The sequence below is a fragment of the Medicago truncatula genome, chromosome 2 (genome assembly GCF_003473485.1).
Source record: "Medicago truncatula cultivar Jemalong A17 chromosome 2, MtrunA17r5.0-ANR, whole genome shotgun sequence".
NCBI classification, from domain to species: Eukaryota; Viridiplantae; Streptophyta; class Magnoliopsida; order Fabales; family Fabaceae; genus Medicago; species Medicago truncatula.
Window position 1 is genome coordinate 38596978 of NC_053043.1, and position 14773 is coordinate 38611750.

General features: G+C 32.5%; 2 protein-coding genes across 2 annotated transcripts; one reads left to right on the top strand and one right to left on the bottom strand.

Annotated features, from left to right (window-relative positions):
* Positions 1–5033: 5033 nt before the first annotated feature.
* Positions 5034–6849, top strand: LOC25487262 (transcription factor TCP4). Its single transcript, XM_013609150.3, has one exon. It carries the CDS (start codon positions 5586–5588, stop codon positions 6468–6470), a length of 885 nt encoding a protein of 294 aa, XP_013464604.1. The 5' UTR covers positions 5034–5585; the 3' UTR covers positions 6471–6849.
* Positions 6850–8971: 2122 nt separating this feature from the next.
* Positions 8972–12675, bottom strand: LOC25487263 (protein IQ-DOMAIN 1). Its single transcript, XM_039830703.1, has 7 exons — positions 12580–12675; positions 12303–12378; positions 11991–12077; positions 11412–11585; positions 9834–10061; positions 9616–9729; positions 8972–9539 (listed from the first exon to the last, which is right to left on the bottom strand). Exons 2-7 carry the CDS (start codon positions 12303–12305, stop codon positions 9195–9197), a joined length of 951 nt encoding a protein of 316 aa, XP_039686637.1. The 5' UTR covers positions 12306–12378; positions 12580–12675; the 3' UTR covers positions 8972–9194.
* Positions 12676–14773: the final 2098 nt, after the last annotated feature.

A 14773-nucleotide genomic window follows, 5' to 3' on the forward strand; every position in this document is an offset into this window, starting at 1 on the left:
ATAATAAGTAGAAGGTAGAGAGAAAGATGAGAGAATTAAAGGTTAGAGAAGCTAATAAATTGTTATATTGTTAATATTATTGAAAAATATAAATATAATTTATTATAAAATGAAAGTATAAAATATATATTATCTATGTTTATAATTATAATTTTAATTAAAATCTTAATAAATTTAATTAAAATTTCATAAAAACTAATGTTCGTAATTTATACGAATCAACTCAATACAAAAACGGTACAGACAAAGACGGGACAGACGCTACTAAATATATAATGTTAGACAAGCAAACCGTTGTGACATAAGTGTAGAACAGAAAATAAATATTTTTAGGATGTCGACAACCATGAAAAAACACAAACAAACACTGCTGTGGCTAAAGAGAAGAAAAGGGAGCCCCTTTGGATGCATGTACAGTAAAGTTACTGCCAAGAGAAAAGGAAAAGTGGGTTAGACGAACTAAAATTTAGTGTGTGTTTGGCCACACGTTTTTTCCAGCCAAACGTGCTTTTACTTTTTCAAATGCGGTTTCTGCAAAAAAATTCTTGTTTGGATGAATGAAAACTGAGTTCAGGAAACGCAGTTTAAGGCTCAAAACGCTGGTTCCACTGAAGCTGGTATTCCTAGCTTCTACGGCAGATAAAATGTGGTTTTGGCTGAGTGGCATATACTTCACCAAAATACCCATAACGCCAGGACTGCAGATCTGTCATAATTTTTCAGATTTGCAGGAGAAATAGAGAGAAGAAGGGAAAAACATGAAAAATTAAACTTGAAACAAAGAAAATAAATCAAAGTTGTTTGATTTTATTTGTGAGCAAAGCTTTACTCGATGCTTTATTGAGTCGTTTCGTTTATGCAATGAGTAAAGCTTTTCTTTTGATTTGAGAAGACAAAGGAACAGGTAATGAATGGATAAAGGCTCAATCCTTTTTATTCATTTTTTCTTAAAAAGCCTAATTTCAAACAAAAGAGTTGAAATTTATATATTAGTTTTATTAGGGAATTTATTAGTTATAACTCTTATTAATTAATATTATTTTGAAATGAAATAAAAATCCATTTATGAAAAGTTGAAATAATTATCTAAAATAAAGATGAGATATTTAGTTTTAAATACAATTAAAAAAGATGTTCTAAAAAAATACAATTAAAAGGGTAAGTTGGTCATTACCCATTTAAAATCAATTTTGATTCAAACTACCCAAACAATATCAACTCGTAAAAATTACTTTTAATTGAATGTATCCAAACATAATCAATTCACCTAAAACTCACTTTTAACCAAAATCAATTCTCTCAAACTCAATTCTATCAAAATCAATTTTCACGACCGCCATACCAAACACACATTTAATCATTCATGACATGTTGTTTCTTTTAAGCGAAGCAGCAAAGTTAGATAAAAAAAAGCTGTTAGGGGGCTCTCCCTTTGGAAAGGTACGGTGGTACTATGGATGCCATCTAAAAATATCAGTCTCTCAAAGCATAATCCCTAGAGATATAATCAATTTTAGTCAGTTTTACTATACATAGAAAGATATTAAGTTTTAGTTTGGTCATTTTTATTCTAATTTTAATACTTAGTTGATTGTTTGATCTCCAGTTTCTTTTTATCTAATCAAAGAACTAACTTTTAATTTAGTCTAGTTACACCCTTATTTATGTTAGAAAATAACAGAACTGAAGAAGAAAAATAAGCCTAATTACAACAAAATAATATAATGTGGAAATTTTAAAACTGAAGAAAAAGTCATTACCGTTGCCATCCAAGACAATTCACATCGACGATGGAATCGAAGACGACAAGATTGTGGTGACAAAAATGACGGTGATGAAAGTGGCTACGACATCACGATTCTCATTCATTATGCAAGCACATATGGTTGGGAAAAACCAAAATTAGAAGAGATGGCAAGAAGATGAGTGAAGAATTGACATTGGTTCACTTGGAGTATTGTATTGTGAAGAATTGACTTCGGTTCACTTGGAGTAACTGTTTCGAGTAAACCATCAATTTTGTCCTTGTTTTTGTAAGTCATTCTCAAATTAGTTCCTCACTTTATTAGTATTTCAAAATAGTTCATGTCTTTGTTAAATGTTTCTCAATTAGATCATTGTCTCTATGTTTTTGTCACATGACGAGACATTTAATTGAAAAAATTTTGACAAAGACAAAGACTATTTTGAAATATTATCAAAAGTTTATCAATTAGATCTCTGTCTCTATGTTTTTATCATATGACGAGGGACTTAATTGAGAATCTTTTGACAAAGACAATGACTATTTTAAAATATCAATAGAGTGTGAGACTAATTTGATAATGACTTACAAACACAAGACATAGATCAATTTAGTGGTTTACACTAAGGGTGTATTTGGATTGAGAGTTTAGGAGAGAATGGAAGGGGAGTGTTTACTTTTCTTTTTTTTTTAAATACTGATTATATAACATATTTTTCTAAAATAAATTAAGTATGATTAAAATATTATATGATTATTTATCATCTTTATATATTAACTTTTTACAAAACATTTTACATTATCTGTAGTTTAAAAAGGAAAAATAATCCCTCCCTTTTTTCCTTCTTAAACACACCATAAATTTTTCTATTTTCATATGCAACTCATGCATATTCAAGAGGTGGAAGAATCATGACACAAGATGAATTAACTAATTAAGTTAACTAAGTTTGCGAAGATTTTTAATATTACTCCCACATTTAATTATGTTTGCATTTGTGAACTCGTTTTATATTGGTTAAATTGTATTTTTGATCGATTAATTATTTAGGTAGTATCGTTTTGCTTCCTTAACTAAAATTCGATTTATTTTGGTTCCTTAACTTCTCTCTGTTACACATTTTGATCATTTCCTTTAATTTTAAGTCAAAAACGTTAGATTTTCTTCATCTTTTTCTCCTCTTTTTCATCTTCATATCATCTCCATCAACCTTCAACAACAATAATCCTAGAAAAATTCGAGAAGAAAATCTAACGTTTTCGAATTAAAACTAACGGAAATGACCAAAATGTGTAACGGAAAGAAGTTAAGGGACCAAAATAAATCAAATTTTAATTAAAGGACCAAATCAATACTACCTAAATAGTTAAAGGACTAAGAATGCAATTTAACCTTATACGGGAGCTCAATTTATGTACATCCCTACAACATCTAAATAAAATAAAATAGGTTTAAATATGTCTTTAGTCCTTACACTTTCATCAGATTTTGGCATTGGTCCCTACACTTTTTTTTTGTTTGGAATTGGTCCCTGCACTTTGTAAAAATATTGGTATTGGTCCCTCTATTAACTTTCTGTTAAAAAAAAAACACAAAACTATTGGTATTGGTCCCTGCACTTTGTAAAAATATTGGTATTGGTCCCTGCACTTTGTAAAAATATTGATATTGGTGCCACGTGGCGTGAAATGATTGGGCCACGTGGCACTCCATTAGTTTTATGTTTTTTTTTTAACAGAAAGTTAACAGAGGGACCAATACCAATATTTTTACAAAGTGCAGGGATCAATGTCAAACAAAAAAAAGTGCAGGGACCAATGCCAAAATCTGATGAAAGTGCAGGGACCAATGACACATTTAAACCAATAAAATAAAAATTAAACGTTAATTGACAAGAAGATAGGGATCTCTTATAAAAAAGAGAAGATAGATATAATTTTGTCTATCTATGTTTTAACTAGAAAAGATCCCAACTTTTTTTAAATCATATAAATTTTAATATATTCTTTGTCGGAAAATATTTTGGTATCTTCTTTAGATACTATAATTTGTGTAACCAAAAAAGATATTATAAATTTCATTATTTAATACTTGAAACTTGGAAGAGAAACATGATCTCGCGCTTGGGTGTCAAAATGGACACAACCTGCTGAGCCAGTTCGTTTAGCCCGCTATTTTTGTGGACTGAATCAAAGTTTTGAACTCGCTTTCTATAGTTAGCTCATCCCGCACAACTCGTTGGAAAAACAGGGCAAGCTCGTGGCGGGGCAGGCCGGCCTACTTAACTTATTTTTCTTTTTACTTTTAGACTTATTTTATCCTTTTGGATTTATTTTTGTTGTTGGGTTTGTTTTATGTTGGCATATTTTCGGTATTTTGCTATTAAATATGATGTTGAGTTTGACAATTTATTAATTATCTTGTTTTTACAACAAATTTATTTGTTGCATATTCTTTTATATATTTTTTATGATAAAAGCAACATTTTTTTTAACAATTAAGCTGTAAAAAATGCATTAAAAAAGTCGTTTTTTTCTCTAAAAAACAAAGGTTTTTGTTTGGCTAGCCGACCCGCTAACTTGTTTGTTCGCCACTAAACGGAGTAAGGTGAGATTTTAGACTCAGCCACCTAATTTGACTCGGCTCGTCTCATCCATTTTTAAGCAGCTTAGACGGAACATACCTAAACAGAGTGGGCCCACCCTCTGTCATCCCTACTTACTCGTGCTTATATGCACACTAGCACAAATAAGAAAGAAAAGAGTAGTACTTACATATTTTAATAAAACACTTTTTTTATTGATTGAAATTCAAATGAATGATAATTTTATTTTTATTTTTATGAATCTATATGCATTTTAAAATGGGTATTACGGATACTTTTATACTATGTAAATTTGCACATGATAGAGATTTTTATTTATATACATTTTAAAATGGGTTTTACCGATACTTTTATACTATGCAAGTTTGCAAATGATAGAAAACCTTTTATTAAAATTCAAAATAGATTTTGACGTAGATTCCACATATTTGAGTAATGATACATAGACACTCTTTATTCTCATACACCCTTGTACACCCCATGCATTAAGAAGAGAGAAGAGGAGAGAAAATAGAAAGTGTGCTTGTGCGGGGTCCACGTGACTACGTGTCAGATTTTTGTGTGGGTGTCAAAAGGTGTATTGTCACCTAAGGGTGTCTATGTATCATTACTCTAGTTGAAAAAAGTGTGTTATAAATCATTTGTTAGCATTTTTGGAAATTCTATACACTTAAAAGAGAAAAGAGGAAAGGGAAGGGTGAATAATAAGTGAAACTAAAAGAGAGAGTTTAACATGAGTTTTGTTTTGGTGATTGAATGAATTATAGATGAGTTGGTATAGTACCATTATGTATGAGTAGCATCCAGCTTACACATACAAGTACACTACAATACAATACAATACAAGAACAGCAGTGATGAAACAAAATTACACAGAAACTTTAATCCTCTAACCAAACACCACTGCCACCTCTCATAATGATTTCCTCTTCCCTATACACCTTTCTCTTTACCCTGACCTAATTGTACTTCAAACTTTTCCATTTTGGCATGGAACTTGCAATATTGAATGCCAATAAATAACTTTATTAAAAAAGAATAATCAACAACACTAGAAGAGTCTGGATCCTCCAAGCAACAACCACCACCACCATCACCAACACCCTCATCAGAACGATGTCGTATTATTAAACCAAAAACATGTAGTAAATTTAACTGAAGGAAACGTTCTTCCGTTAACACAAACCAAAAAACGGTGTCGTTCTAGTTCTAGTGGTTTGGATTATGGAGGAGCAATGAACGGTGGAGAAATAGTGGAAGTTGACGGAGGTCACATTATAAGGTCAAGAGGTCGAAAAGATCGTCATAGTAAAGTTTGCACGGCGAAAGGGCCGAGAGACAGACGCGTTCGTCTCTCGGCCCATACCGCTATTGAATTTTACGATGTTCAAGATCGACTGGGCTTTGATAGGCCCAGTAAAGCACTTGATTGGCTCATTAATAAAGCTAAGCCTGCCATCGATCAACTTGCTCATCTTCCTCCATGGAAACCCACTCTTTTCAAACAGCAACAGCAAAAGCAACAAAACGACGACGTTTCAGAGGAACAGAGTCAAAACGAAAACGAGTTTCGTTTTGTTCAGAATTTTAGCAATAATGGTAACAGCAACAGTTTCATTCCGTTTCAAAATGAAATACCTGAAACGGCGTCGTTTAGGAATGATTTGAAGCTTTCGCTTCAACAGAATCAGAATCAACACGTGCAACAGCACGTGCTTTTCACCGGGAATTTTGATGGAATGGTGACGTGGAATTCCGGTGGTGGTGCTACTACTATTGATACTGGTAGTGGTGGCGGTGGTGGTGATGGTTTTGTGTTTCATGGTTCTTCGCCGTCGCCGGTTGTTTTTCCGGCGGTGATGTATGGTCAGAATCAGTATCTTTCACAGAGGGGACCCCTTCAGTCCAGTTACAATCCTTCAGTTCGTGCTTGGTTAGATGCGCCGGCGACATTTGTTGCGGCTGATTATCGACTTCAAGCGGGTGGTTCGGGTGCCGGATTTGCTTCTGGTGGCTTTTCTGGTTTTCGTGTGCCGGCACGAATTGGAGGTGATGATGAGGAGATGCATGGCGGTTTATCTGACAGGCTGTCGTCTGCGTCCTCAGATTCTCGCCGTTGAATTTGGTAGCCTGAATTTCCTTGTCCTCATAGCTCCTGCCTTAGAAACCCTAATTTGGCATGTGAATTGTGAACTTGCTGTGTTTCTTGGTGGATCAAGGTGGGGAGTTGAATTTGGATTTGGAATAGTTCGGTTCGGTTCAATGGTTTATGCTTAGGAAATGAAGAAAATTTGGAGTTGAATTTTCAGGTTTTCCATTCCTCAAGTTTGTTATGTTAATTTTCATGTTAGTGTACTATGTTTGATGTATGTTTGGTTATCTTTCTTGTATTGATATGTTTGGTTATCTTTGTTGTATTACTATGTTTGATGTTGTTTAAACTTTGTTACAATTTGTAGTGACTATATATCTATTGTGTAATTTGTTATTCAAGTTTTAGTTTTGGTATGAAAATATGCATTATAGCTATAGTTTGCTTGATTTATCTTCATATACTTTCCATGTTTGTGAAGAGCTAGATGAAGTTGTGAGCTTTCTCTCTGTTACAAAACAGGGAAAATTCCGGAATAAGCCAATATATGAACTTGTAGTGTATGCTCAAGATTTAGTTTGGTTGTTATGTCATGTTTCAAATGAGGGAAGAGATGAAAGAGGGTTCTTTTTAGTGAGAAATGATTGTTTTCTTACTTTTTTATTACTGTTTTTATTGTGACCTTTCATCATTCTTCTATTGCTTCCTTATGCTCTTAAAGGGAATTGAAAGATCAATCCAGTTCTATAGTTTTAGTGTGTATGATCTATCCCTTTCGTGCTTGAGTTCTGGAAGCATTTAGATGAGAAGTCATTGTCTATGAACAGTGGAAGCTGTTTTACTAAAGAAACTAGTTGCGTAAGAGTTGATTCTGAGCTTGCTATAAGGAAAAATTTCCTTGATTTGGTGTGGTTTTCTTCTTTTCCTCTTTAGCATGTGATGGTTCATGATTGTGACTGAGGAGTTAATTAGGCGTCATAGTTATAGCTTATAGGCTATGGTAGAAGAGGAAAAAAAAGGAAGGGAAGTGATCCAAGTTATCTTGATGAATGGTAGCTTACCTACTTACTCAGCTGATTTGGAGACCTAGATTCTCTGCTGTAACAAATTCACAGTCATTGCAGTTAGGTAATTATAACCGTTGGATGAAGATCAAACATCTCATGTTTCAAATACAGTTAATTCAAACATGAGGTTGGAAAATTGGTCTTCTGATCCTGATCTAATGGTTGTGATTTTCACCTTAATTATACTATGTGATTTTACTGTTTTCTGAATATGAACCCAGTATAGTCCCCAAATGAAACTTGAACTTCGGGTTTTGAGAAGTGGTTTTTATCATTGGGTTTGAAACCTCATCTTCCCTCTGGGAACCCAAATATTAGAGGCATGTTTGGATTTACGGTGAGTATGGTAGAATCACAGTGTGCCACTGTGATTTTGACAAAAACTATACTCTAGAACTTCAACAAAAATATGGTGTCATTGTGATCTTGTCAAACTCAATGCAATTTCAAACACGCACTAGGCACACCTTTTTATTCAAGTTCCTCAACCTTGCTTAAGTCAGTTGAGGTTTTAAGTAGTGGGGGCATCTGCATGTCACATTATATACTCAATATGCAATGAATTTGGGTAGATTAATTCTAGTAGGTAGAACAAGTGGGGAAAGTGGAAGACATCTGCAGGGGATGATCACATTGAAGTTCAATTATGGAAGAATTTTACACACATATAGGTGCTATGAAAGTATGGTTCTTTTTCATCTGTCTGTGGTCCTCTACCCCCTGAGATTTCAGTGCCTAAAAATGTATTTTGGCCAGCTGGAAATGCTCTTACAAAAGGGGAAATTAAATAAAAGGAAAATTAAAAAATACTGGCTTCTACGGAGATCGTAGTAATTGTTTTTTGGGTTGTTTGTTGGTTCCTCTAGTTAGTTGATAAATAACATTACTTCAAAAGGTTGAATTGGTCATTATACAGAACACAGTTCTGGATTGCCATATTTGCAGAATAAGGCTATAATTAATGAGGATGTTTCCATAAAGAAGCCTATCTTGCCCTGTCTTTATCTGTCTGAAACTATGCAATAACTAGAGGATAGTTTGCAAAAGAAACTAAATTATAAACCTTTGCTACATATTTTGTCATGGGAAGTGAAGGCATTATCTTTATTGTTTCAATGTTTCTTAAAAACAATTGGAGGATTGTAGGTAAAAAGAATATGACTAGTGTGTTTTATTTGCTCTTGGCAGTTGTAACCAATGTAGCATTGACTTTTCAAATTTAAGTGAGTCGGATGTTTGACATGTGTCGGTGCTGGACACCAACACGACACTGACACCGACACCGACACCGACACATGTGTTCAATTCAATAACTTTCATTTTCTCATGTTATTGTCGATGCCATAGTATCAGTGTCGTGTTTAGTGTTTGTATTAGTGCTTCATAGATTGTTAAAGAAAACTATTTGAACTATGATGCTTAATACATTAGAATAAAATTATGTGTGGTGAAGAATCACTGCTCCTGAAATGAAGGGAATAATAGTAGACCATTATCATGTTTCAACCAAAACTAGCAAATTCATGATCATACAAAAGCAAATAACAAGTTAAAGTCTTCTACTGATACACACGACACACCCGATGGTAGATTCTTACAAGCCAAATATGGAAAATAAACCCCAAAAGAAGATGAAGAAAACCAGGAGCCGTGAATCTTTCTGCCTTGCCATTTTTTGGCAGACCTCATGTTTTGTTTTTCTTTCCTTTCTCAGTCTCCTGCGCATTTGACATGGAAGCTTTAGCCAATGGTGATTTTAATGGCGATTTTGTTTCATTCTCCTTCCCATTTGACATGCCAGCTTTAGTCAATGGTGATTTTAGTGGTGATTTTGTATCATTGTGGTTCATCTTATCTAATTTGGTCTTCTGCTGCTGGCCATTGAGTTTATTTTTTTTGGGGGACTGAACTTGAACCCGAACTTCCCAAGGACGCGCTGCAACCCAACGCTCCATCCAGCTCCAACCCCAGCTTTCTTTACCAAGGCTATAAGAAGCCTGACCAAAATACTGGTTACAGTTTGGCCTCCACTGCAATATTACCTTGACATTAGTAGTCAAATTTTGATTTTAAGAAAGGATAAATCAAGTGGAACAAGTTATGCACCTGATGAGAGAAAGCATACGCCATGGCTCGCTCTCGTTTAATTGCTGCTTCTTCTCGCTGATGTATCCTGGATAGTATCTCTTCCATTGTTTCGGAACCGCTGCACCATTCCACCTGGGATACATTTACGAAATGCCATGCTTTATTGAAAGTGACCAATATAATAGCGATAACACTTTAAAAAGCTAACTATCACATATAGATTATGGTAACACTACCTCGAGCTCATTAATCTTAGCCTCAATTTTTAACTGGCTTTCCAATCTCTTTTGCTTAATCCTGGCTGCTGTTATCATACACATTCGACGAGCTCTAATTTGATCTTGTATTCTGCTCCATGAATGTATGTAGTTAAGTGTTGTTGCTGTTTGGTCTCTGGCCATGTGGTCTTGAATTAAAGCTTCAAAGTTCTCTGCTCCTCTTAGATGTTGAAATGTTCTTCTTGCCTACATACATTGGTATGGGGAGAGGGAGTATGTTTCATCATCATGTCATTAAGCTTATGTGAAAATTGCTAAATTTTGTAGAAATGCTTCAAATCAACATTTCTAAAGTTAGGGGCATGCATAAAATTATGACATATTAAGGGATACTTAAAACTAAAAAATTAATCGTTAAAAATATACCTCCGTCCCTATTATAAGACCCTTTTGAGAATTTTTTTGTCCCTTTTTATAAGACCTATTTGCTATTTTCAACTACATTAATTATTTCTTTACATACATGTTCGTATTTATTATACATCTTTTTCTTCAATCAGCAATAAATAGCATATGGAAAACATAAGGATAAAATCGTAAAAACAACAGTAATTACAAACAATTTTAATACAAATTTTCACTTTCTTAATTTCCGTTATTTTAACAAAAGAGTCTTATATATAGAGACGGAGGTAGTAACTTGTTGTCAAGAAGGTAAGTATAGAAAAACAGATGAGGGAAATAATTGCTTTCCAACATTTATAAAAGAGGGTGATAATTGCATAACAGAGAATATCATCATAACTCAGGACTTAATTAATTCTCCTTCCAAAATCAGAGAGCTGTGCCTGAAGTTCATTGCTTTCAGTTTAATTATTTCCAGTAGTAATAAAATAAAAGTGAAGACACTAGTGGTCCATGTTCTAAAGTCATTATCAAAGTAAATGGTACCTTGTGGAAATACAAAATATTCAGTTTTTTTTTTGTCAAGATATTCAGTGTCATTTATTCCTTTTAAATTTGATTTAATGTAAAAACTAGACTATCACTAAAGAAGGATGTCGATAGTTATTATATTTTTAGATTTTGCAAATAAAAACATCATATAAATGTATAGAACTTTATTTTCTTTTAATGAATCAAAATATAACCTCATGTCACTTTTTTAAGTTGACAAAAAGAATAATAAATTGTTGACAGTTGCAGCCATGTCTATGATTGCAATGAAAGTTAGAAGGTACCACTTAAAGGAAATGGAATTTTTGCTTCACTAGAGCAAGGTGAACATGTGTAAAGCAAACTTAGTATTTTCATAAGGGTTAAGTATAGGTTTGATTATAAGAATCAAAAGTCTAAATGCATGAACTATATTCCCTCTGTAGTTAAGAATTCATGGATTTGATGCAATCACACGATCTGGACCGTCGGATCAAGATCGTTATGAGCTTTTTAATCTTAGTCTTACAGTTAAGATCAATGACTGCATGATTGCGTGATTAAAAATCTAAAAATCGCAAAATGCATAAGGCGCATTATACTGTGAAAATTGTAGTAAAAATGCAATAAAAAGAGTCTAGCATCACAAAGATATTGTACCATAAATGAACGAAATGCATTTTGAATCCGAGTAGCAGCAATATTGTGAATCAACCTGGAAGGAACTGTCCTCTCCATCATCATCAAACCTTCATTGGGAGTGCTACTTGATTCTTCATGAGGGCTATGGTTCCCATTGGTAGGTTCATTTGATATTTCAGCAGTAGATTGCACCTATTCAAAGAGTGCTAAGAGAACAAGAAACAACACTGGAAGTTCCAAAGCATGGTAAAAATGGTTTGCTCATAATGAGATTGCATATTAAATTATAGAATTTATATATATTTTCTCTTATTGGTTGAATTTCAACCGACATAAGTGTGTTCAATAAAAAGTGTTAGAGAGTATGTTGTTATCACCGCTTCGAAATTTATCGTTTGTGGATTTTAACTTAACTCTTTTAAGTCTTACTTGAAAAAAATATTTATTTAATAAAGCAAATGACATAAGAGTAGTCACTCCTCATTATTAGTCAACAGAAAATCTAAATTAGGAGCAGAGAAATTCTCTCCAAACTCTCATCATGTTTGCAAATTTTATTAAAGTTGAAGGACTGAAAAGAGAGAGAAAGGTAAAAACCTTTTCTTGGTTGGATTTATCTTCTTTCCGTTTCTTCCTTCTGATTATTATTTTAAACCATTTCTTTGGACCCATTCTAAAACAAGCCTGCATATCAATATTCAAACAATTTGTAGTAATTCTCGTGCATAAACAGCTATAATACTTGAAGAAATGTGTCTAGAAAATCATAAACTCCATTAAGAGTTTATCAAGCAAACATTAAAAAATGGAATGACTATTATTTTCATTTTTTTTTTTTTTGTGTGTGTGTATATGGCAACAGTTAGTTTCATAAAATTTTAAAAGTTAAAATATGAAAGTATATCATACCATCGTGTAGACCTTCTAATAGCAAGAACATCAAACAGCTACCTTATTTCAAGGCCAAAACTACTGAAAATCAATCCTAAACCAAGTTAATGCAGTGTAATTCTATTTGAGGAGAAAAAGAAATACGTATATACCCAAATTAACTATGCACATATACATAATTTTTTATTTTTTTACAAAATATACACACATACTAAAAAAATAACACAGCAAGATAATCACAATTAATAATAAATGGCAAAATAAAATTGCATCAAAATCCAAGGAGTTGCAATACCTGAACTGAAACAAAGATGCAAATGAAATGAAATGATAATTAGGAGGATATACAAGAGACTTACAATTGTAGAGAATGATTAATGATGGATAGTTTATGGTAAGACGTGGTACATTGTAATACAACACATAAAAAGAAAGAGCTAGAGAGAGTTCCATAATAGTGTGGAGTGACAACTTAACCATAGTGAAGTAGATGTTTGATCTCTTGTAGGTTTAGGAGTCTATGACAAAGGTGAGGGAAGGTAGTAGTGGTATTCAATATTTCATGTCTAATTGTGTTTCTGAAAATGATTTTTACTTTATCCTCGTGAGCTTAGCTCAGGTGGTATGGACAATACATAAAATATGCACGGTCCGGGGTTTGAATCCCAGCCAAAAAAAAAAAAAAAGATTTTTACTTTGATTTCATCATTGAAACGAAAAATAAAATGAAACACGTACCATTAAAAAACAAAACTTCAACTTAAGAAAATAATAATAAGATAGTATGAAAAATCAAAGAGTGAGGGAGGATAAACTTACACTTTTTCTTCTACGTTATTTCTGTTTTTATCTCTTGTCATATTCGTACCATTTTGTACCAAATTGCAATTAGTTAGTGAACTATTAAATCATCTAAAAATGAGCTATATATTTTAAGGGAGATATGTGTAAGAAAATATGATTCTTTGAAAACCAAAAAAAATATTAATCGTTTGATAAGGGGATCATTTTTATCCTTCCATGTTTTCTGTTTTGTTAACCCTCTAATTAAAATGAGATTTCAGTGTTCATTTTCGGTTGGGATGTAAGTAAAAATCTTTCGAAGGATTCGTCCTTATTGATATGGTAAGTGTGAGTAACAGTCTCATAATAGATGAATTGATGCCTACGAGTTTAAGATAAGATGTGGCATCCAATCCTACTTGTGTAGTTACTCAAAACCCAACCTTTAGACTCACTTATACGCCAATTCATCTCTCAATCATTTTTATCATCTACAAGGCTCGAACCTTAGACCTTGCATAATGAATATGAGTATGTTGTGAATTTAAACCCTTGTGCAAAACTAACAAGACAATATGCGTAGCAAATAACAATGGAGCATAACAACCAAAATATCAAATATAGAAATTTAAGTGTATAGAAAATCGATAATAAAAAAAAAACACAAAGATAAAAGAATAGAGTAGCAAACACACAATTATTTATCAAATTCGACTTAAAATGACATATGTATAGAGGAGAGAACATATCTCCAATCCATTATCAATGGTCTTTACAAGGGATACAAAGAATTTTCATCCCTTTGTGTTTATTCTCTTAACCCAAAAGAAGACCTCTTAAAAAATCACGAGAGAAAACTTAAATTCTTCCTCTAATAAAATCTCTCAACCATTAGCTCTTAAGATTCCCTAAACGTTCACTCTTTTTGTGATACCAAACAATAAGGTAAGAATATTGTGTTCATATTGATTCTGAGTATTCTTAGCACTGCCTCTCCAAACATAGATTGATACTCCCTCCGTATTTTAATATAAATAAAATTGATTTTTTAGGTTCATTCATTTAATGATGTATCTGATCTATAATACAAATCACATACATCATTAAATAAATAAACTTAAAAAATTAATTTTGCTTATAATAAAATACGGAGGGAGTAATTCTTACCACAAGCGGATGGGCTTGAGTACTCTAAAATTACTCACACAATTAAAAACGTCCAAAGATCCTCTAGATGCACCATCGGGTATTGCATTTTATCCAATGAATTGGTGATATAATCCAACATACCTATTTAATTAAAAGGAGGAGGAGCATGACATTGAAATACTTCAAGATAACAAACTCTTTAATGGACGAGTAAATGTTACCGTTGGATTACTTTTGATTTGAACCAAATCTTGTTCAAACATAGGAGGGATGTTTGAAACTCAAGTTATTATTTCTTTATCGAATTCAAACTATTAATTTATTTTTCAATTTTCTTCTTCATTAAATTTAATTTAGCTAGTTTTTGCCAAATTTAATATATAATTCATTTTTTAAATGATGAATTGGTAGAGAAAAATTTAGTTGATTATTTAATTAAATTATTTTTTAATCAATTTTATATATTTATAAGATGTTAACCTTTATTTTTTAGGGTAATTATTGTTTCAACTTATACAACTAAGTTTTATTCATTTAATAAATTATAGATTATTATA